General features: G+C 42.9%; 1 protein-coding gene and 1 non-coding gene across 2 annotated transcripts; both read left to right on the top strand.

The window, feature by feature from the left end:
- Positions 1-2,069: 2,069 nt before the first annotated feature.
- tpt1 (tumor protein, translationally-controlled 1) lies at positions 2,070-19,293 on the top strand. The gene is made up of 6 exons (XM_060833355.1): positions 2,070-2,240; positions 2,632-2,705; positions 4,093-4,280; positions 11,904-12,009; positions 12,449-12,565; positions 19,124-19,293. Exons 1-6 carry the CDS (start codon positions 2,108-2,110, stop codon positions 19,124-19,126), a joined length of 621 nt encoding a protein of 206 aa, XP_060689338.1. The 5' UTR covers positions 2,070-2,107; the 3' UTR covers positions 19,127-19,293.
- On the top strand, positions 18,871-19,001 carry LOC132821235 (small nucleolar RNA SNORA31). Its single transcript, XR_009645303.1, has one exon. It is a non-coding gene; the product is annotated as a small nucleolar RNA SNORA31 (small nucleolar RNA).
- Positions 19,294-21,049: the final 1,756 nt, after the last annotated feature.

The raw sequence follows: 21,049 nt of genomic DNA, 5'->3' as shown, positions 1-21,049 counted from the left end.
TCTACATCGATGACTGCATCAGTGCCACCTCGTGCTCCCACAAGGAGGTCGAACAGTGCATCAGCTTCACCAACACATTCCATCCCGACCTAAAATTCACCTGAACCATTTCAGACACCTCCTTCCCCTTCCTGGACCTCTCTATCTCCATCAATGTTGATTGAGTCAACACTGACATTTTCTACAAACCCTGTGACTACCACAGCTACCTGGATTACACCTCCTCCCACCCTGTCTCCTGTAAAAATGCTATTCCTTCTTCACAATTCCTCCACCTACAGTACATCTGCTCCCAGAAGCACCATTTCCACCAAAGAGCACACCAGATGGCCTCCTTCTTTAAAGGCCACAGTTTCCCTTCCCATGTGTTTGATGATGCCCTCCAGCACATCTCATCCACTTCCCGCATCTCCGCCCTCAAACCCCATCCCTTCAACTGCAACAAAGCCAGATCCCTCCAGTTCTCACCTTCCACTTTGCCAGCCTCCATATACATTGCATCATCCTCCGCTATTTCTGCCACCTACAAACCCACCCCACCAGAGATATATTTCCATCCCCACCCCTATCCATCTTCCATAAAGACCATTCCCTCTGCGACTACCTCTTCAAGTCAATATTCCCCCCCAACAACCCACCCTCCCCTCCCGGGAAGGCCCCAAAGGAGCCTAAGTTTCATCTGCACTTCTACAAATGTCATTTACTGCATCTGTTACTACTCCCTTACCACCTGATGCCTTCTGCCTTCTAACCTTAGGGCATCAATGTGGATTTTACCAGTTTCCTCATTTCCACTCCCTCCACCTTATCCCAGTACCAGCCTTTCAGCTCAGCACCGCCCTCATAACCAGTGCCTCCTGTTCATCATCTTTTCCACCTATCCGCTCCTGATGAAAAATCTTTGCCCGAAATGAAGATTTTCCTGCTCCTCGGATGCTGTCTGACCTGCTGTGCTTTTCTAGCACTACACTCTTGACTCATACCCCGCTAAGCCCTCCCTATTCATATATCCATCCAGATGCCTTTTAAATATCATAATTGTACCAACCTCCACTACTTCCTCTGACAGCTCATTCTATACATGCACCACCCTCTTTGTGAAGAAGTTTTTCCTTAAGTGCCTTTTATATCTTTCCCCTCTCACCCTAAACCTATGCCCTCTAGTTCTGGACTCACCCACCCCAGAGAAAAGATTTTGTCAATTTACCTGGTGTATGCCCCTCATGATTTTATAAACCTCTATAATGTCACCCTCAGCCTCTGAAGCTCCAGGGAAACAGCCCCAGCCTTTCAACCTCTCCCTATACCCGAAATCCTCTAACCCTGGCAACATCCTTGTAAATCTTTTCTGAACCTTTATAAGTTTCTCAACATCCTTCTGATAGAAAAGAGACCAGAATTGCAATCAAACGTTGCCTAACCAATGTCCTGTATATGACCTCCCAACTCCTATACTCCATACTCTGACCAGTAAAGGAAAGCATACCAATCACTTTCTTCACTATCCTATCCAACTGCGACTCTACTTTCAAGGAGCTACAAACCTCCAAGGTCTCTTTGTTCAGCAACTCTCACTTAGTCCTTACCATTAAGGTGTATAGGTCTGCTATGATTTCCTTTTGCAAAATGCAGTACCTCACATTTATCTAAATTAAACTCCATTTGCCATGTAGCCCATCCGATCAAGATCCTGTTGTAATTTAAGGCAACCTTTTTTTGCAGTTCACTTGTTATGGATGAAGCCATACTACTCAAAACATTCTTAAGCAGGCAGCCCAGACTACAACTTTGCAATTTGTTTCAGAAAGCATACAGTGAAAATTATCTGGATAAAGTAAGTTAGATTGACAACTTGATTTTAAAACAGACAAATTTTTTTTTCACAAAGAACCCCTACAGAATGCAGTCTATCTAAACTAGACTTAAAGGTGCTGTTGCTGAATAGACACAATGGTCCTAATGAGCAAACTCCCTGATATAATCACTAACTATCAGCAAGTCTTAACAGTGAGGACATTCTCCACTATAGGAGTCACCATGGTACACGTCACGTGGGTAGGGGCGTGGGAGCGTGCGTGATTGTTACGTAAGCCGGCGTTGACGTCACATGCGACGCAGCATATATAAAGCCGGCCAGCGAGTAGGCTCGCCCTTTCTAACGGGTTGCAGTTTAGTTGGTGCTGGGCTGTCGCCGGCCGACGCCATTATCGACATGAAGCTTTACAAGTGCGCCGTCTCCGGTAAGGGTGGCCGCTTCCCTTCCCCGCTGCTGTACTATCCCTCGCCTGAGACGCCGAGGGGGTGGGGGTGGTGGTGGGGGGGATTGGCGTGGCGTACGTGTGTTGAGGGGGCGAGCGAGAGGGGGACGAGATCGCGGCCGGCGAAGGCTCCGATTGTTCTGGAAAGCCTGGGCGGATTAGGCCTTGGCACCCTGCCCCCGGCCTGCGTCAGAAGGCGACGTAAATGGCATTGCACGGGTGAGGGCCTCGGGTTGGGAGTGCCCTCCGTCCACCAGAGGGAGAGAGAGAGAGAGACAGGGGAAAGAAGGGATTGCAATTTAAAATGCTCTTCGTTTTCTTTTTCTTCTTTCTCTTCCCCCCCCCCCCCCCCCCAAAAAAAAACCTTTTACAGGCGACGAGATGTTCTCCGACATCTACAAGATCAAGGAAGGCGCCAGGGGCATCGTATACGAGGTGGAGGGGAAGGTGAGGCTCGAGCCCGCCGGGGCGCGCGCATTGCGGGGGGCAGGGCGGTGGGAGCGTGCGGCATGCCGTGACGTCACTGAGTGTCACCATGGCGACGGGCGAAGGGTGTGGACCCCCGGGTCCAGGGCAGCCCCATTCCCCCTCCCCCTCCCCCTCCCCCTCCCCCTCCCCCTCCTCCTCCTGCACAGGTTATTAACCCACAGAGACCCAGGTAAACTCACTCACTTCACCACCACCGCGCCTGCGTTCGCGTCCAGCTTTCGGCAGCTGGTGGAACTCTTGATTCAACCAAAATAATCCAGGAAATGAGAGTAAAGGTTGTTATGAAGCTCACCCCAGCTATTGGGAGAAAGGGTCCATCTGATTCAATTAGTGCCCTTGAGGTATGGCAATCTGCCATCCTTACCTGGTTTGGTCTGTGTGACTCCACACCTATAGTGATACCTTTGACTCGCAACTGTCCTGTGGGTAATTAGGAATGGATAATAAATGCAAGCCAGTGGTGTTTGTGTTCCATGAATGAATTTTTTTGCCAAGTATTTAGAGATTTGGGTGTAGGCCATTTGACTCCTCTTCCATTCTATTGACTCTGTACTTAGCTGGTGTCCACCTCAATCTCTTCTACCTGTCCTGAATTACTCATGATTCCCTTGCTGATCAATAGGGTGGCACAGTGGTTAGCACTGCTGCCTCACAGCGCTAGGGACCTGGGTTCAATTCCTGCCTCAGGCGACTGACTGTGTGGAGTTTGCACGTTCTCCCCGTGTCTGCATGGGTTTCCTCCGGGTGCTCCGGTTTCCTCCCACGATCCAAAGATGTGCGGGTCTGGTGAATTGGCCATGCCAAATTGCCCGTAGTATAAGGTAAGGGGTAAATGTAGGGGTATGGGTGGGTTGCACTTCGGCGGGTCGGTGTGGACTGGTTGGGCCGAAGGGCCTGTTTCCACACTAAGTAATCTCTTCTTAAAAAAAATTCTACCATTGATACATTAATGGGTGTCACTCTCCACTCTAGTCTGGAAGCATTCTCCAGATTTCCTTTGTCCCCTCTCAATCCTGTCTGTTCTGGCAAAATTGATCTCCTGTTCTGCTCTCTAGGATTAAGGACTTTGCCTAGTCTGTTCAGACAAGGCCCACCTCCTTCCAGCAGCACAAAGTGGCTGTGTTCTGTAACTGGTTATTTATTTATTCTCTTTCTAGAGCATGTTAAACTAGTGACAGCTAGTTAAAACCTACTATTACTACTCAACCTATTAAATTGGGCCAGCAACAGACCATGTCAACCATGGAGTGGGTTGGTTGTCGTTGTGACCTGTGGGTTTTGCAGCACTAAGCTAGTAGAATCCTGGAGCTTTGTGCCATATGTTAATTGTTGTTTCCTTTTTAAGGTCATTTCCAGAACTGAAGGCTCAATTGATGACACTTTAATTGGTGGCAATGCTTCCCAAGAATGTCCTACTGAACAGGCTGAAACTAGTACTGTCAGTGGTGTTGACATTGTTTTAAATCACAATCTTAAAGAAATCAGCCTTGCAAAAGCTGACTATCGAACACATATAAAGGGATACATGAAACAGTGAGTAATAAGCTTGGCTTTTCTGATCAAATGTTTATCCTGTTGCTTTTCTCAATTTGTGATTATCCCCTTTGGTATCAAATTGAACTATCTATTTCAAGTATAACTAGAGCTTATGCTGTCTACCCCCCGTAACTGCATAAGTGTGACTGATTCTGCTTGCATCTTGCCTAAGGTAGTTTTCACCTGTCCTTTGAGCATCATGACTTTATACCTGTACTGTGATTGCATTGGATTCAGATTTCCTTATGATATAACTTCAAATACCCATTTTTTCCTTCTACTGTAGAACAAAATCTGTCACCAACATTTCATACATTCAATTTTCCTGGGAGGACCATTTCCACCACAGAACACACCAGATGGCTTTTTCAAAGGCTGCAATTTCCCCCCTCACATGGTTGGTGTTCTTCACATCCACCCTGAAACCCCACCCTGTCAACCCCAACAAGACAGAACTCCCCTAGTCCTCACCTTACACCCATCAACCTCTGTATACATTGCATTATCCTCTGATTTCTGCTACCTATTAATAGACCCTACTACCAGAGACATTTACCCCTGTAAATATCCATAAAAACCATTCCCCCGGACTCCCTTAGGCCCATGCACCCCCACCATGCCCTGCCGCTGCAGGAATTGCAAAATTTGCCCATACCTTCCCTCAACTCTGTCCAAGGCACCAAAGGAGCCCTCCACGTCCATCAGTTTTACCTGCACTTCCACACGTGTCACTTAATATATCCATTGTTCCCAATGCTGTCCCTTCTACACAGGGAAACAACATCTACTTGCAGACTGCCTCAGAACATCTCTGGGACATCTTGCCAGGATCAAGGATGTGTCAGAGCAGGTGCAAAATGTTCTCACAGGAGCAAGGGGCCAGCAAGAGGTTATTGTCCACATTGGAACCAATGACATTGGAAGGGAAAAGGTTGAGATTCTGATGGGAGATGAGAGAATTGGGCAGAAATGTAAAAAGGAGGTCCTCTAGTAGTAATATTTGGTTTACTCCCAGTGCTATGAGCTAGAGGGGACAGGAATAGGATAGAGCAGACAAATGCATGGCTGAGGAGCTGGTCTATGGGAGAAGGATTCACACTTTTGGATCAATGGAATCTCTCTTGGGGTAGAAGTTACCTGTACAAGAAGGGCTGATTGCACCTAAATTGGAAGGGGACTAATGTACTAGCAAGGAGATTTGCTGGAGCTGTTCGGGAGGACTTAAACTAGTGGCAGAGGGATGAGTTGGGAATCTGAGATAGTGAGGAAAGAGATCAATCTGTGAGACTGGTACAGTTGAGAACAGAAGCGAGTCAAACAGGGCAGATGGGACAAGATAGGACTAATTTAAACTGCATTTATTTCGGTGCGAGGGGCCTAACAGGGAAGGCAGATGAACTCTGGGCATAGTTAGGAACATGGGACTGGAATATCATAGCAATTTCAGAAACATGGCTCAGGGATGGGCAGGGCTGGCAGCTTAGTGTTCCAGGATACAAATGCTACAGAAAGGATGGAAAGGGAGGTGAGAGAGGAGGGGGAGTGGCATTTTAATAAGTGATAGCATTGCAACTGTGCTGAGGGAGGATATTCCTGGAAATACATCCAGGGAAGTTACTTGGGTGGAACTGAAATAAGAAAGGGATGGTCACCTTATTGGGATTGTATTGTAGACGCCCTTAGTCAGATGGAAATTGAGAAACAAACTTGCAAGGAAATCTCTGCTATCGGTAAGAAGAATAGGGGATTTTGTTAGGAGATTTTAACATTCCAAATGTAGACTGGGACTGCCATAGGGCTAAGTGTTTAGATGGAGAGGAATTTGTGTACAAGCCAATTTTCTGATTGTGTGGATGTACCTACTAGAAAAGGTGCAAAACTCGACCTACTCTTGGGAAATAAGGCAGGGCAGGTGACTGAGGTGTCAGTGGGGGAACACTTTGGAGCCAGTGATCATAATTCCTAGATTTAAAATAATGGAAAAGAATAGACCAGATCTAAAAGCTGAAGTTTTAAATTGGCAAAAGGCCAATTTTGACTGTATTAGGCAAGAACGTTTGAAAGCTGTCTGGGGACAGATGTTTGCAGGTAAAGGGATGGCTGGAAAGTGGAAGCCTTCAGAAATGAGATAATGAGAATCCAGAGAGAGCATATTCCTGTTAGGGTGAAAGGGAAGGCTGGTAGGTACAGGGAATGCTGGATGACTAAAGAAATTGAGGGTTTGGTTAAGAAGGAAGCATATGTCAGGTATAGACAGGATAGATAGTGAATCCTTAGAGTATAAAGGAAGTAGGAGTATACTTAAGAGGGAAATCAGGAGGGTAAAAAGGGGACATGATAGCTTTGGCAAATAGAATTAAGGAGAATCCAAAGGGTTTTTACAAATACCTTAAGGACAAAAGAGTAACTAGGGAGAGAATAGGGCGCCTCAAACATTAGCAAGGCGGCTATTGTGTGGAGCTGCAGAAAATTGGGCGATACTGAATGAGTATTTTACATCAATATTTACTGTGGAAAAGGATATGGAACATGTAGAATGTAGGGAAATAGTGAAATTTTGCAAAATTACCATATTAGAGGAGGAAGTGCTGAATGTCTTGAAATGGGTACAAGTGGATAAAATCCCTAGGACCTGATCAGGTGTACCCTAGAACTCTGGGAAGCTAGAGAAGTAATTGCTGGGCCTCTTGTTGAGATATTTGTATCACAAATATTCACACTAGTTGCCAGATGGCTGGAAGTTGGCTAATGTGGTGCCACTGTTTAAATAGGGTAGTGAAGACAAGCCAGGTAACTAGACCAGTGAGCCTGATGTCTGTGGTGGGCAAGTTGTTGGAGGGAATCCTGAGGGACAGGATGTACATGTATTTGGAAAGGCAAGGACTGATTAGGGATAGTCAACATGGCTTTGTGTGTGGGCAATCATGTCTCTCAAACTTGATTGAGTTTTTTGAAGAAGTAAGAGGATTGAAGGCAGAGCGGCAGATGTGATCTATGTGGACTTCAGTAAGGTGTTTGACAAGATTCCCCATGGGAAACTGGTTAGCAAGGACTGATCTCACTGAATATAAGGAGAACTCCATTTGGATACAGAACTGGCTCAAAGGTAGACAGAAGAGTGGTGGTGGGTTGTTTTTCAGGCTGGAGGCCTGTGACCAGAGGAGTGCCACAAGGATTGGTGCTGGGCCATCTACTTTTTGTCACTTAAATGATTTGGATGCAAGCATAAGAGGTACAATTAGTAAGCTGGCAAATGACACCAAAATTGGAGGTGCAGTGAACAGCAAAGAAGGTTACCTCAGATTACAGCAGGATCTTGACCAGATGGGCCAGTGGGCTGAGAAGTGGCAGATGGAGTTTAATTCGGATAAATGCAAGGTGCTGCATTTTGGGAAAGCAAATCTTAGCACTACTTATCCACTGAATGGTAAGGTCCTAGGGAGTGTTGCTGAACAAAGGGACCTTGGAGTGCAGGTTCATAGCTCCTTGATATAGGTAGATAGTATAGTGAAGAAGATGTTTAGTATACTCTATTGGTTAGAGTATTGAGTCCAGGAGTTAGGAGGTCAAGTTGTGGCTGTACAGGACATTGGCTAGGTCACTGTTGGAATATTGTGTGCAATTCTGCCAGGGTTGGAGGATCTGAGCTACAGGGAGAGGCTGATCAGGCTGGGGCTGTTTTCCCTGGAGTGTTGGAGGCTGAGGGGTAACTTTATAGAGGGATTGGGGCGTACAGTCCGAGTGGGCATCGGTTTCGGGCTAAGTTTTGTCTAATATAGTGTTTGCTCCATTGGATCTGTGCTTGCTCCCTAGCGTGCAGTCCAATCAATTTCCTTATTCCTGCAAATTTGTTCAAGTGCTATCCCAATTTGTTTGAAATTTTGTTTCCACTCCCCTTGTGGGCAGTGAGTTTCAGGTGATTATCAATGTGTTTTTTCTCCTCTGACTCAGCTCATTGTGTTTTGCCCATTGTGTTCAAAGGTGTAACACTGATCTTGAATGAATGTCACCACTAGGGGAGCTGGCAACTACACTGTAATGTCATATAAATCCAGACCAGGTAACTTACATCATGCAAAGCACACTTGATCTTTGATACAAAGATGAAAAGCTGGAAAAACTTGAAGCATTTGTGGGTAGTTAAATTTTCTAGCAGTGGCCTTTGATTCTAACTCTTGAAGAAATAATTAAGCTGACAGGGCAGGAAGAACATGAGAAGGCTTTGATTGATGGAAGCTAATTTTTCTTTTTGTTGTAATATTTTGTCAGCATCTTCCTTTGTAAAGATGAATTCTAAGTACCAAATTACTCTGTAGTCTTATCCTTTGAAGTATGTACCAGTTTGTCCCCAACAGAACTCTGCTGCCTCTTGCTGTTTGCATGTCAATACAAAATGCTTGGGTTATTTGAGTCTCAACATTGTACGGTTCAATATAGTCACATGTTCCAAGCCTGAATGTTCAGTTTTCTCAGACCCTCAACCCAGGAATTAGTTGAGCATATCTAATCCTGGGAGTTGGGTAATGTTCTGCAAAGATATGCTGCATTCTCTGGGGCTAAGATCTGGTGCGTGCAACTGATCTTGGGTCAACAATATGTTCTAACCAAAACTTTGTGTAGCTGAAACATCATTTTCATCACCTTGTGCCCCAGTCTCTTAATGAGGGATCATATTCCCTTGACCCTTTCTGATCATTGTGTGCAGGTCCTAATTTCTTCTGTTGAACTAAGTTGAAGTAACAGAATGCTCGGTTACAGTAAATTTGTTTCCTGATGGGATGACATGGTTCAGTGATAGCACTGCTGTTTCACCATGCCAGGGACCTGGGTTTGATTTCAGCCTCCGTCACCTGTGTGCAGTTCTCAATGTCTGTAGGTTTCCTGAGTGTTTTGGTGTCCTCTCATAGTCAAAAAATGTGCAGGTTAGGTGAGTTGGCATGTTAAATTGCCTGAGCTGTTCAGGGATGTCGGTTGAGTGCATTAGTCAGGGGTAAATATAGGGTAGGGGCAATGAGTTTAGGTGGGTTACACTTTGGAGGGACTATGTGGACTAAATGAGTTGTTTCCACACTGTAGACATTCTATACTTCTATAATCCTGCTGCGTGTGGAGGAACAGCAGGATCTTGGGGTCCATGTACGTAGATCCCTAAAAGTTGCCACCCAAGTTGATAGATTTAAGAGGTGGCTTTCATTAACGGGGTTATTGAGTTTGAGCTGTAAAGTTTTTAGCTGTAACTCTAAAATCCTGGTTAGACCACAATTGAAATATTGTCCAGTTCAAGTTACCTCTTAATGGGAAGGATTTAGATGCTTTAGTGTGTGCGGAGGAAATTTACTAGGATGCTGCTTGGATTGAGGGTTTCTTTTATCAAGAGACGTTGAGATAGGGCTTTTCACACTGAGAAGAGGTGACTTGATAGAGTTGTACATGGTAATGAGAGGTTTAGTTTAGATTGCCAGAGACTTTCCCAAGGGCAGAAATAGCTTTTCATGAGGTCACCATTTTAAGGTGATTGGAGGAAGGTATAGGAGATAGAGGTCATTTTTTTTGCGGAGTGGTGGGTGCATGGAATGCACTGCCAGTGGTGATAGTTGGAGACATTTAAGTGATTGCTGGACAAGCACGTGGATGGCTAGGCACAACATCATGGGCTGAAGAACTTGTACTATGCTGTATTGTTCCATACTCTAAAGTGGGAATGAATTTGTCACTTTCTAATCTAAAGGAATAGTTGACAAATTGAGGGGATTTAGAAGCCTTTCTGTTAGCTTTTGATAGTTTTAACTCAGCACTGAGATGAAAACCTTCTCATCTTGGAAGTTTGTCATCCCTCATTGCCTTCACTCACTGAAATTAATGTTAATGCATGTCTGATTCAATTTGTTTGGGATTGTGCATATGCTGGTCTGTTCCTCTGCTATAAGTATTGATGCAAAGACTTTGGTCGGTGTGAATTTTCTAAATTTCATTGGCAAGCTGCACAGTCACCTTTTAAGTTATTGATTCTTAATGTAACAGGAAGTTTTGTTGGTTTCAATCATTTGCAAGCTTCTTTCCACTCTGCCTTTCTTGTTTTCAGTACTGTCTGCTACTAATCAATTTTACCTTGCCATTTATTTTAGACTTTAAAACATAGGAGCAGAAATTAGGTCATGCAGCTCAGTCTTCTATATTATTTAATGGTGGCTGATAAGTTCTTCAACCCCATTTTTCTTGTTTTCTTCCAGTAACATTTGAGTCACTTGACAATCAAGAGCTTATCTATGTCTGCTTGACCTGGCCTTGACAGCCTTCTGTGGCAATGAATTCCCTTTTTCTTCATTATGAAAGGTCTTCCCTTTACTTTAAAGCTGTGCCCTTGGGTCCTCTTCACCTGCCAATGAAAACCTTTTCCCAGCATCCACTCTGTCCAGGCCATGTTCCAGATTTCCCCCTGATTCTGAATCCTTCTAAATTCCATTGAGTATGGTCACAGTCCTTAAACTTTGCTCATGTTAGGCCTTTTGTTGGCATCATTCTTCTCCTGAGCCATGTATCTTTATGGACGCATGGATGCAAAATTGCTTATATATTCTAAATTTGGTATGACCAGGTCCTTATAAACCCTCCGAAATTCATCACTGCTTTCCTATTCTTGTCCTCTCAAAATAGGAGAAAGTGAGGACTGCAGATGCTGGAGTCCAGAGTTGAAAAGTGTGCTGCCTGGCCTGCTGAGCTTTTCTAGCACCCCACTTTTCAACTCTCAAAATAAATGCCAACATTGTATTTGCTGCCTTAACTACTGATGCAACCTGCACGTTTACCTTCAGAAATCTGAATAAGACCTTCCAAGATCCTTTGCACTTCAGATTTTTCATTTTCCTTCCATTTAGAAAATAGTCCATGTCTTAACTCTTCAATCAAAGTGAATGACTTCGGTTTCTCACATTGTATTTCATCTCACTTTACCCACACTCCTAACCAATCTAATCATTTGGCAGCCTCTTCAATACTACCTGTCCCTCCACCTATATTTGTATCATCTGTAAACCTGGCCTGAATGCCCTTTTTTCTGGCAGTTTGTTGCTCTAGTGTGTTAATCATGTTTCATGTTGAATTATCTTAAACACCTCCCAATGATCTGTGTAGTATTAAGCCCGACATTTCAATGGACTTGATACTGGCTCATGTCTGCATTGTTCTAAGATTAGAATTGGGCCAAAATTTTAGTGATTTTAAACTTGGAAATATCCAGATCTGTGATCAAATCCTTTAGTTGTGGGTGAGGGTTTAAGCACTGAGATTGGATGGTTGTTCAGGAGATGATAGTTGATTTGTTTCTCAGCTGCTTTTGACCCAGGTGAAGTGGATTCTTTTTGAGGCATGCCTAACCCCTAGTCCACTTTCTTGAGGCTTTAGGTTACGTCAAACTTCTTGGAAATCAGTGGTTTTAATAGTAGGAAATGTTGGACAGCAATATAGGTCACTCCAGGAACATAATGAATTAATTATCCCATTGTAATAGTGACATGCTAGTATTTCAGGAATTGATTTTCATTAAAGCCAAGAACTTGATCTGGTTATGACTCACTTTCATGTTAACACAAGGAAGTCTAACATGCATTTGTTAATTTTCAGACTGAGAGACAGAGTACAGGAGCGAAACCCGGATGAAGTGAAGACTTTTACAGAAAATGCCCAGAAAGTTATTTCAGAGATTCTAAACAATTTTGTAGACTATCAGGTAACTTCTAATTGTACTATAAAGCAGAAATTAATGCCCTAACTTGTGCTAACTACCTGATAAATGTTATGTGGGCTTGTGTAGTTTTAATCAATCTGTCCAGATATGTTATGATTAACTACTGGAGCAGCTGGGATTTTGAACATGGGTCTTCTGATCCAGGCATGAAAGTACTATGACTAAGCTATAAAGAGCTCCTTTTCAATGGCTTAGAACTAGGGATTAATTATGGTCTGTTCAATGACCAAGTAAGCCAACATTTCGAAATGTTAAAATTTGCATGTAATATGATGGATGAGGAGCTACATTTCTGCTGTCTACAGACACGTGGTTGGGAGACCATGTATGAGAATTGAAGCTAAAGTCTTGTCTGGCTATTTATAATAGGCAACATTTTGCTGTTGGAGAATCTTAGTACTGAATTTGGGAATGTTCTCAGCTTTTTCTAGGTGAAAGCATGAACTGTGATGGCATGATTGGACTGTTAAACTATCGTGAAGATGGTATTACTCCGTACATGCTTTTCTTCAAGGATGGTTTGGAAATTGAAAAATGCGTAAGTTTCTTGATGCTGTGCAGCTTTTATTTGAATAAATGTTTTGAATTGGTTGAGTTCTGCAGATAAGAATCACCAGATTTACGCCAGGTATAAACAAAAAGGGCCTGCACTGAAGGATCTATTAAAATATTAAATTTGGCTGAGAATGTGGAGTGATCTGTTTTGGTGTTGATCTCACCAGGTTGATCTAACATGGACAGCACAGTTACCATGCTGTGAAACCTATTGAAATGGGAGAGCACATTTGAGCCCTAAAGATGAATTTCATGTTCTGTTGGGAGTAAATTACCCTTAATTGACACTTTACCTCACAGTTGAAGATTTATTGAAATTAATTGGTGGAAACAGTATATTCAGTCGTCAGTATATCATTTCAGTGCATAGCTGGAGCAATTGTGAGGTACAGGGTTTCAGGGACATTGTTACTGGATATCTTGGAGGTGGAACCATTACAAACTGATGGGTTACACATGGGCAGGTCAGGGACAGTCCTCTGGCAAGTATTTGCCAGTGTGCCTTAGTGGGTTTAAAATAGTGGCAGGTTGTGGGAACCTAAGCAGGGTGATTAAGTAACTAAAGCTGGTATCCTTTCAACAGGTCACCCTTTATTTACACATGAAAATTTCTTGACATTGATTAAACCTCTTCAGAGCCTGCTCTGAATGAAGAGCTTTTGATATTATTTTGACTGGGGGCTGCCTGATGGATCACATTAACAGCCCTAATCAGGGAATTCATTGACGTCCACCTGGCTGACCTTATTACAATCACTACATCCCTCCCAGAGTCAGGACTTAAGCTTTTATTATGTAGCTCCTCCTGGCATGCTTATGCACTGGGTCTGGTTCTTCCAGCTCTGCTCTGATATGGGCAATGTGTAATGTGCAGTAGCTTGCTTTTTTGTTCTGGAGCATCCCAAATCTTTTGGTTAGAAGCCCTACAGTTTGTAAACAGGCCCTTCAGCCCAACAAGTCCACACCGACCCTCTGAAATGTAACCCATAACACTGTTTCCCTCTGACTAATGCACCTAACACTGGGCAATTTAGCATGGCCTATCCATCTGACCTGCACATCTTTGGACTGTGGGAGAAACCTGAGCACCCAGAGGAAACCCACGGAGAATTGTGCAAACTCCACACTGACATATGCTCAAGGCTGGAATCACCCCAGGTCCTTGAGGCTGAGGGGCTATGGTGCTCACCACTGAGCCATTGTGTTGCCTCAATTCAATTTCTTTGTTTGGCAAAGATGTTGAGGCTGTGATACTACCATGTCCATCTGAGCTCTCTTCAATGCTTGACTGAGGGACAGTGCACTGGTTCCAGAACAGTTGGGAAGATAGCTGAAGAGTTTGGTATGTTTTGCTCCTGCACTGAGCTTGCTGCTTTCATATGGTGCACGTTTGTTCAAGACTGTCATGTTCACCAGAATTTCGTACCTCACTGGACCTAACTTTACTTTAACCATGCAGGACTATCCAGTGGTTCCTTTACCCAACATTGTCTGAATAAGTAAGCTGTCTCTTAGCAAAGTCTTGTCTGGCATTGGTGTTCCTGATTCCAGTTGACTCTGCCACCCACCATGTCCCCAGGAAAATAAGATTTAACTACCTAATAGAACAGTTTGCTCCAACTCTGGAGCAATCCCTGAAGTTGCATGAGGTGTGGTTCCATAGTCCAATAGAAACTGGAACTATTTGGTACCTACTGAAGTGTAGGCTGTCTCTTCTTGCCACCTTCATAGTTTGAACTGCTTTCTGCCAGATCATTAGCTGATGGATAGTATGGAGCTGTCTTTGTATGACAAATACAATTTGACTTTTTCTATTGTTCCTGTTCGAATGAACTCTATACATGTTCAAATGCTGTGTCCACAATGACTAAGAACATTGAAGCCTTGAAAGACCAACATAGTTGATGTGTAATAAAGTCCAGTGCTTACCTTGTCATTCCCACAAATGTGCAGATGCTGCTGGCAGTTTTTTCTTGGCACTTTGGGCACTGCCCCATTAATGCAGTGATTTCTGCATCCAGTCCTGCCACGCACCGCCTCACCAACATCAACCCCTGCTTGATTTCAGTCCGGTGGTGATCTTTGTTCATTGTTGCTTTCAATATGCTGTGACTTCATCTCTCCAGATCCAAAAAGATTTTGGTTTGTGACAGTTGTTTGGTTTCTCCTCCAGCTGTTTAAACTTTGCTAGGACCATATTTGTCCACAGTTTGTCAATTGTGATTGGAAATGTCTCAAATGTTAAAACTGGTACAGACTCTTCAGTGGTGCCACCAGTGGTGTATCTGCCAGCAGAAGGTAGCTCAATGCTACATGGCCACCACCACCTGGATCGTTTTTCAACTTGCAATTCTATGTACCTAATATTAGAGCTCATTGCTGAATTTGGCCTGAAGACATGGAGGCACTACCTTGTTCTCTTTAAGTTCACCTACAGGGGTTTGTGGTTCTAAATTTGTTTAAAGGTATTAGAATTTCATGGCTCCAAATATGACTGCAAAAGCTTCCTTCCTATCCTGGTGTCTCTGTTCTGCATTATCCTAATCCTGGATGAAGCTGCTATTGGGCATTCTTTGGGGTACCTATGAGCCATGCAGGGAGGTCTCTCATATCAAAGTGTGCCAACACCTTTAGAGGCTGCTACCTTTTTCTTCACTTTGCCTAAGTCAAAGACTTAGCCATAGAGTTGATGCAAAGGTGCTTGGTTAGAGGCCAGGTTATGATGCCCAAGGAAAGGCCTAAACTCCAGTACAGACACTGAAGCGAGGGCCCCTCTGTCTCACTTATGAATATAGTGGGAAAAGGAGATTGGGTTAAGCAGTGTCAGGGGCAGTGGAATTGATCCTGTTGGAACCTTTCATCAGGTTCCAACCTTAAACCTGCTCTTTGCTGTTTGGCTGGCTGTGCTTTTTCCAGCTCCACACTTTATCGACTGACTTTGCAGCATCTGCACTCCTTACTACCTCCAACTTAATGAATGTAATCGGTCCTCCTTGCCCAAGTAAGTCACTTTGGGGGTGCTTGGAACACTTTTTTTGCCCTTTCTGAGATGTACTCTTTATTGGGAGAAATATCTGAAGGATTATCTAATCTCCAAGTTCTCAAAGTGCTTTTTATTAGTTTTCCCTGTTAACATGTCATTTAGGTATATGGTGACCTCGTGTGATCTTGTAAAATGTTCTCAATTGAGAAATTGCACACACTTTCCTCATTCCTGATGAAGGGCTTGTGCCTGAAACATCGAATTTCCTGTTCCTTGGATGCTGCCTGACCTGCTGCACTTTAACCAGCAACACACTTTCATATCTGAAATGGCAGTCTCCTATGTTGTAGCATACTTCTGAGAATACTTATCTGCAGTTGCAAGTATGCATGGCTCATGTCCAACTTTGTGAAGGGCAGCTTTGTGTATAAATCCCCTGCAAGGGATTGGGTATTTACCCAGCTGAGAAAGGCAGCTTACCATTTGCTTAGTCCCCAGTCGAACTGACTATTTAGGCTTCACAAATCAGTATGACAGGTGCTGTCTATTCTGCAAATTGGACTGTTTGATTCCTTTGCTTTCCCCTCAGGAAAATGGCCCTGGTAGGTTTTGCAGAATCACTATTGCTTCCTGTTCAATATGCTAAGGTAGCCTTTGATCGTCTTTGTACCTTCTTAAAAATGTTCTGGATATTTAGTTAGTACTTCACTCAAGCAGCCATGTTTTAATGGAGAAAATGTTGAGCAAATAAAATTTAATTTCTTTCTACCAACTTCTCATCAGCTTTGGCCTGAGTATTTTGCTATAATCAGTGATAACTGAACCAGTTGCCTCTGAGGCTGTGATTCGTTAAGAGTGGCAGGTCTGCAAGCTGTCAACTTGTGCTTCATCTGCCCAATGTCATTAAGCTTGGAAGAATAACTTATTCTGTCCTCATACTGGGCCAGTCTTCATTATTGAATAAGTTGAGCTTTGCAGATCACAGCATGATGTCAGAAGTGCTTATCCCAATTCAAAAATGACAATTGCAAATTATTTTGTCCAGGAGCATGCTTTTCTCGTTGCCACTGAAATAACTCCGATCCTCTCACCCTTTATCTTCACATGAAAAATGTTTGGCACTGATTCAGCTTCCTGAGAGCCAGCTGAGTGAATAGAAACCTCCCTGATTGAAGCTGAAAATCTGGTTGTTTTGGAATTCTTATTCTGAAGTCCATCTGGCTGACCTTGTTAGAATCATTATAGTTGGCAAGGCAAAGAATTAAGAATAGTAAAACGCACAAATGGAAGACATTGTAATCCTGGGTAAGTGGCAGTCCTTCATTGAAAGAAGACATGATTAAAATAGGATACAAAGCCTTCAGGCTTGTCTAATGCATGAAGCATGTGAAGAAAGATGAGCTGGCAGTGCCAATCAAGATAAATGGATCTGACATTGCCTTTGGAGAGCCCTGGTTAGGGGATCACAACTGGAATTCTGATATTGTCTATCTTTTGGAAAGACAGGAGAAGGGAAATAAGGCCAGTTGAGATTATCAAGCTGATGTACTGTCTTTGAATGGAGGAAAATAACAGCAAGAGTATAGATTCTCAAACAGTAGCTACACTGTAGGAAATAGTATAAATAAGCCGATGTAAAAAGAGCAGTAATTACGGGTGATTGGGTCAGTCAAGTTTAGAACAGTTAGCTGTAGCACGTCTATAAATGACACTAAAGGATAGTTTCCTGGAGCAATATTGTGGGGCCAACCAGGGAACAGACTGTTGTGGATCCAGTAATGGGGGAGGTTTAATAAATGGAACTTTAGGTGTGTAGGTTAGGAGGAAAGACTAGCAGTGGCAGGTACTGAAGTAATTCATGACTTTGGGCAAAAAGCGAGGGGGGGATTTTTTGACCATAGCTAGTCAAGTAAAGGAAAATGTAAAGCATACAAGGAGGCCAAAGTCAATGATAGACCTGGGGACTTGGATAAATTCAGAATCCAGCAAAGGAGAAGAAATATAATGAACTGTGGAAACTAGTGAGGAGTAAAGGGAGAACTTGCCAATTGGACAAGCTACTGACTTGAGGTTGAAGATGGTGGTGAAAGTTGCTTTATGGACTGGGGGCCTGTGATCAGTGGAGTGCTGCAAGGATTGGTCTTAGTCTGCTGCTTTTTGTGACCCAAACAAATGACTTTGGGTGTGAATATAGGAAGTAGATAGTTCAGATGACCCCCAAATTGGTGTAATGTACAGCAAAGAGGGTGCTTTAGTACAATTGGACCTTGGTGTTTTTGTGGGGGGGGGGGGGGGGGGGGGAAGAATTATAGGGAACCAAGAAATGGCAGAGAAATTGGGGCCTAAGGCAGATACATCCCTGATGGCTTGTATCCTAGGATCCTGAAATGTAGTTGCAGGGATGTTGGCTATATTTAGTTGTAGTTATCCTAACATTTCAGTTGTAACAAAGTGTTGATGATATTAGGACAGGAATTGAGTAATGAGAATCTGTGGAACTCCTTGTTACAGGGTCCTGTGGGGGCAGAGTTCTTGTATATATTGAGATTCTTTATCATTAGGACAATCAGGTTATGGGAGGAGTGGCCATCTGGAATGTCAGATCAGGTATTCCTATTGAATGGCAATGCAGACTTGAACTGAAGTTTTGACTTATTCATCTATAATTAGATGTGAAGTGTAGCTTAGTGATTTAAATTTGAGTTAATTCTAAATTGGGCATCATTGGGTGACAACCTTGCCATCAGTCAATTGGCATTGGAGTCTTTGAATTTTAGTTGTGTCGGAGGCTGGGAAGAGTGTATCTCACTTCATGGTAGATGTTTTACTATGATCAGGTTAACCTCTGACTTGATCCTTGTAATACAATAAGTTGCCCACTTGATAACTAGAGTCAAAATTGTAGCACTGAAAACGTACAGCTTCTAGTACCACAGTTTTCAACTGATCTCCAGTCACCTTCTCCCACTTGATAACTAATATCAATATGTGCCATCCAAGCATTCTTAATGTAATAACTTGTAGCCAAGACTGAGAGAGAAACATTTGAATTGTTATATGGAGATTTTGTTTCATTAAATGGCTGTCCTGATTTGTTATACTCAAACTGGAATCCAGTTTAGAATCACTTTTTGATGGCTACAATAGTGCTGACTTACTTTGCATTTTTATCTTTATCTCCTATCTCCAGCCTTGAATAATATTGCTATTCATGGATCTGTGAAGTTATCCGATCTAGTTTGGACTTGGAGCCCTTGTGGCTCAAACATTCCTTTTACCCCCAGCGTCCGCTCCATTTCAGTAATCTGCATCTACTGATAGACCAGAAAGAAAACACTGACTTTTTGGTTTGCAAATAGATGCAAAATAAAATGTCTCCCATTCACTATCTGTCTGCTTTCCTGTGACAATTCAGATTGAATAAGGGTGAACATATTTGTTGAATGTTTTACATGGTTCCAGGAAATTGAAGCTATTAGTAGCACATTATTAATCCTCACTCAGATGTAGACTCCTGTAATATCATGCATACTTACATGGATTTCTGGTTTCTTGCAGTAACACTGCTGCCTGCAGTTCATCATGTTGAATTCATCGATCATAATGGCCTGCTGCTCATCATTTTCCCTGCAATAAAGTTGGACTTGTATCACCAAGCTGATTAATGATCAGAAGTGGAAGCATTGTTTTAAAATTTAAGTTGTAATAAAGTGCATTAATCACCTAAATTTCTGATTTGCGTTGATCTGAGCAAATATTGGAGATACTAGCTCATTTGTGGTATAATGGCAGAGGGAAGGGTAAGTATGTAACATCTGGAGGCATGTTAAGTATACAAAATCATTTCACCTTTTGGGGGAATAGCTACCACACGATCAGAGCAGATGCATCTGGGGCCAGCCTTGTACATGGATCTGCAGGTAATGAGGTGTGTACATCCTGACATGACAGTACCTATATTTTAATGAGTTTTGAGTCTGTTTTAAAAGCTGCTCATTTAAAGGGCTGAAAGTCAATTATAACTGAATTGGTATAGAATGTGATTTGATTTCTTTTGTGACAGTGGATGGGCTGGCTGCTTTCCCTTTGGAAGGAGTTTGTTCAGAAAATGTGTACAGGGCAGCATAGTGGTTAGCACTGCTGCCTCAGTGCCAGGAACCGGTTTGATTCCAACCTAGGCAACTCTGGAGTTTGCACATTCTTCCCATATCAGTGGGTTTCATCCAGGTGCTCTGGCTTCTTCCTGCGGTTCAAAGATGTCTGGTAAATTGGCTCTGCTAAATTGTCCATAATGTTCAGGGAAATGTAGGTTAGATGTTAGGGATAATGTAGAGTATTAGGGTTGGGGAATGCATCTGGGATGGTTACTCTTCAGAGGGTCATTGTGGACCTGTTGGGTTGAAGGGTTTGTTTTCGCACTGTTGAAGAAATTGATCCTTTGCTTGCTGGTTAGTACTTTAAAGCTCAAGGGCTCTGAACTTGAGATGAGATAAAATGGCTTTTAATACCATTTCTAGCAAACCATAGGTTCTGCTTTAACAATACAATCTTTGACCTGATTGGAGGCCAATAGAGATATAAGATCCTTTATCCAAATGCTTGGGGCCAGCTGTTTTTTCAGAATTTGGAATTTTTATTTTTAGAATGTGATAGTTTAATGGTGAAATGTTTTAACAATCTCTCCGGTGGCACAGGCTTCTAAGAATATGCTTGGCCATGCCCCCTGTCACATCTGAGTGACACTCATTGGGTGACTTGGTGGCATTCAGAAACCCCAGGCCTGTTGGTGCTTAGCCATGCCCCCTTATCGCTTCTGAGTTTTTTGGATGTTCGGATAAAGGATCTTCTACTTGTAATATCTCCACAATCCTGTTGCTGCAGGTGTACAATATTAGCCACTGAAGTACTGTGCATGGTTCTTATGTATCATATATTTGTCCATTGGAATGGGTTAGGGCACATGCTGCCATTGCTAATGTTAGCTGTGGAGAGATTTTGTTGGTTTCTAACAGGTTGAAGGGGAGCTTTAATTTTAATGTGAATAGCCCATGCTTCCCTCAATATAAATCTGTAACCAGGAAGCTTTAGCTTAATGGAACTGACTCAAGAATTAAACGAAGTTTGGTTTATTCTGCTCAGGGGAACCATAGGGAAATCAAGCTGATTAAATAGCTTTTTAACATACATTGTACTTGTAGTACAGAGCTGATTTAGGATTGGGTTGGATGGCTGCTCTTTGAGCATCATAGAGTCCATTTAATTCATCATATCTATCTGCCATAAATATGAAGTTGTCTTCACAGCCTGTTTAAGATAAAATTCCAAAATTCTAATTTCTCGATGTACACTTTATTAAACCTACTTTTCATCTCAATCTGTAGTTTGCTTAAGGGCATTCCAGCATGTGGGTTGCAGTTTATAATTTCAGTGGAGAACAGAAACCTGGCATTCCAAACTATGGGCTTCCTTGCAACCTGTTTTTAA

Source organism: Hemiscyllium ocellatum, chromosome 12 (genome assembly GCF_020745735.1).
Source record: "Hemiscyllium ocellatum isolate sHemOce1 chromosome 12, sHemOce1.pat.X.cur, whole genome shotgun sequence".
Lineage (NCBI taxonomy): Eukaryota > Metazoa > Chordata > Chondrichthyes > Orectolobiformes > Hemiscylliidae > Hemiscyllium > Hemiscyllium ocellatum.
This window is presented reverse-complemented; position numbering and strand designations above follow the sequence as displayed.

Bases quoted from the DNA above. Each gene is read 5' to 3' on its own strand.
- tpt1 (XM_060833355.1), top strand. From the start codon at position 2,108: ATGCGACGCAGCATATATAAAGCCGGCCAGCGAGTAGGCTCGCCCTTT. The intron at 4,281-11,903 runs GTGAGTAATAAG...GTTAATTTTCAG, and splicing joins ATAAAGGGATACATGAAACA to ACTGAGAGACAGAGTACAGG. The intron at 12,010-12,448 runs GTAACTTCTAAT...GAATGTTCTCAG, and splicing joins ACAATTTTGTAGACTATCAG to CTTTTTCTAGGTGAAAGCAT.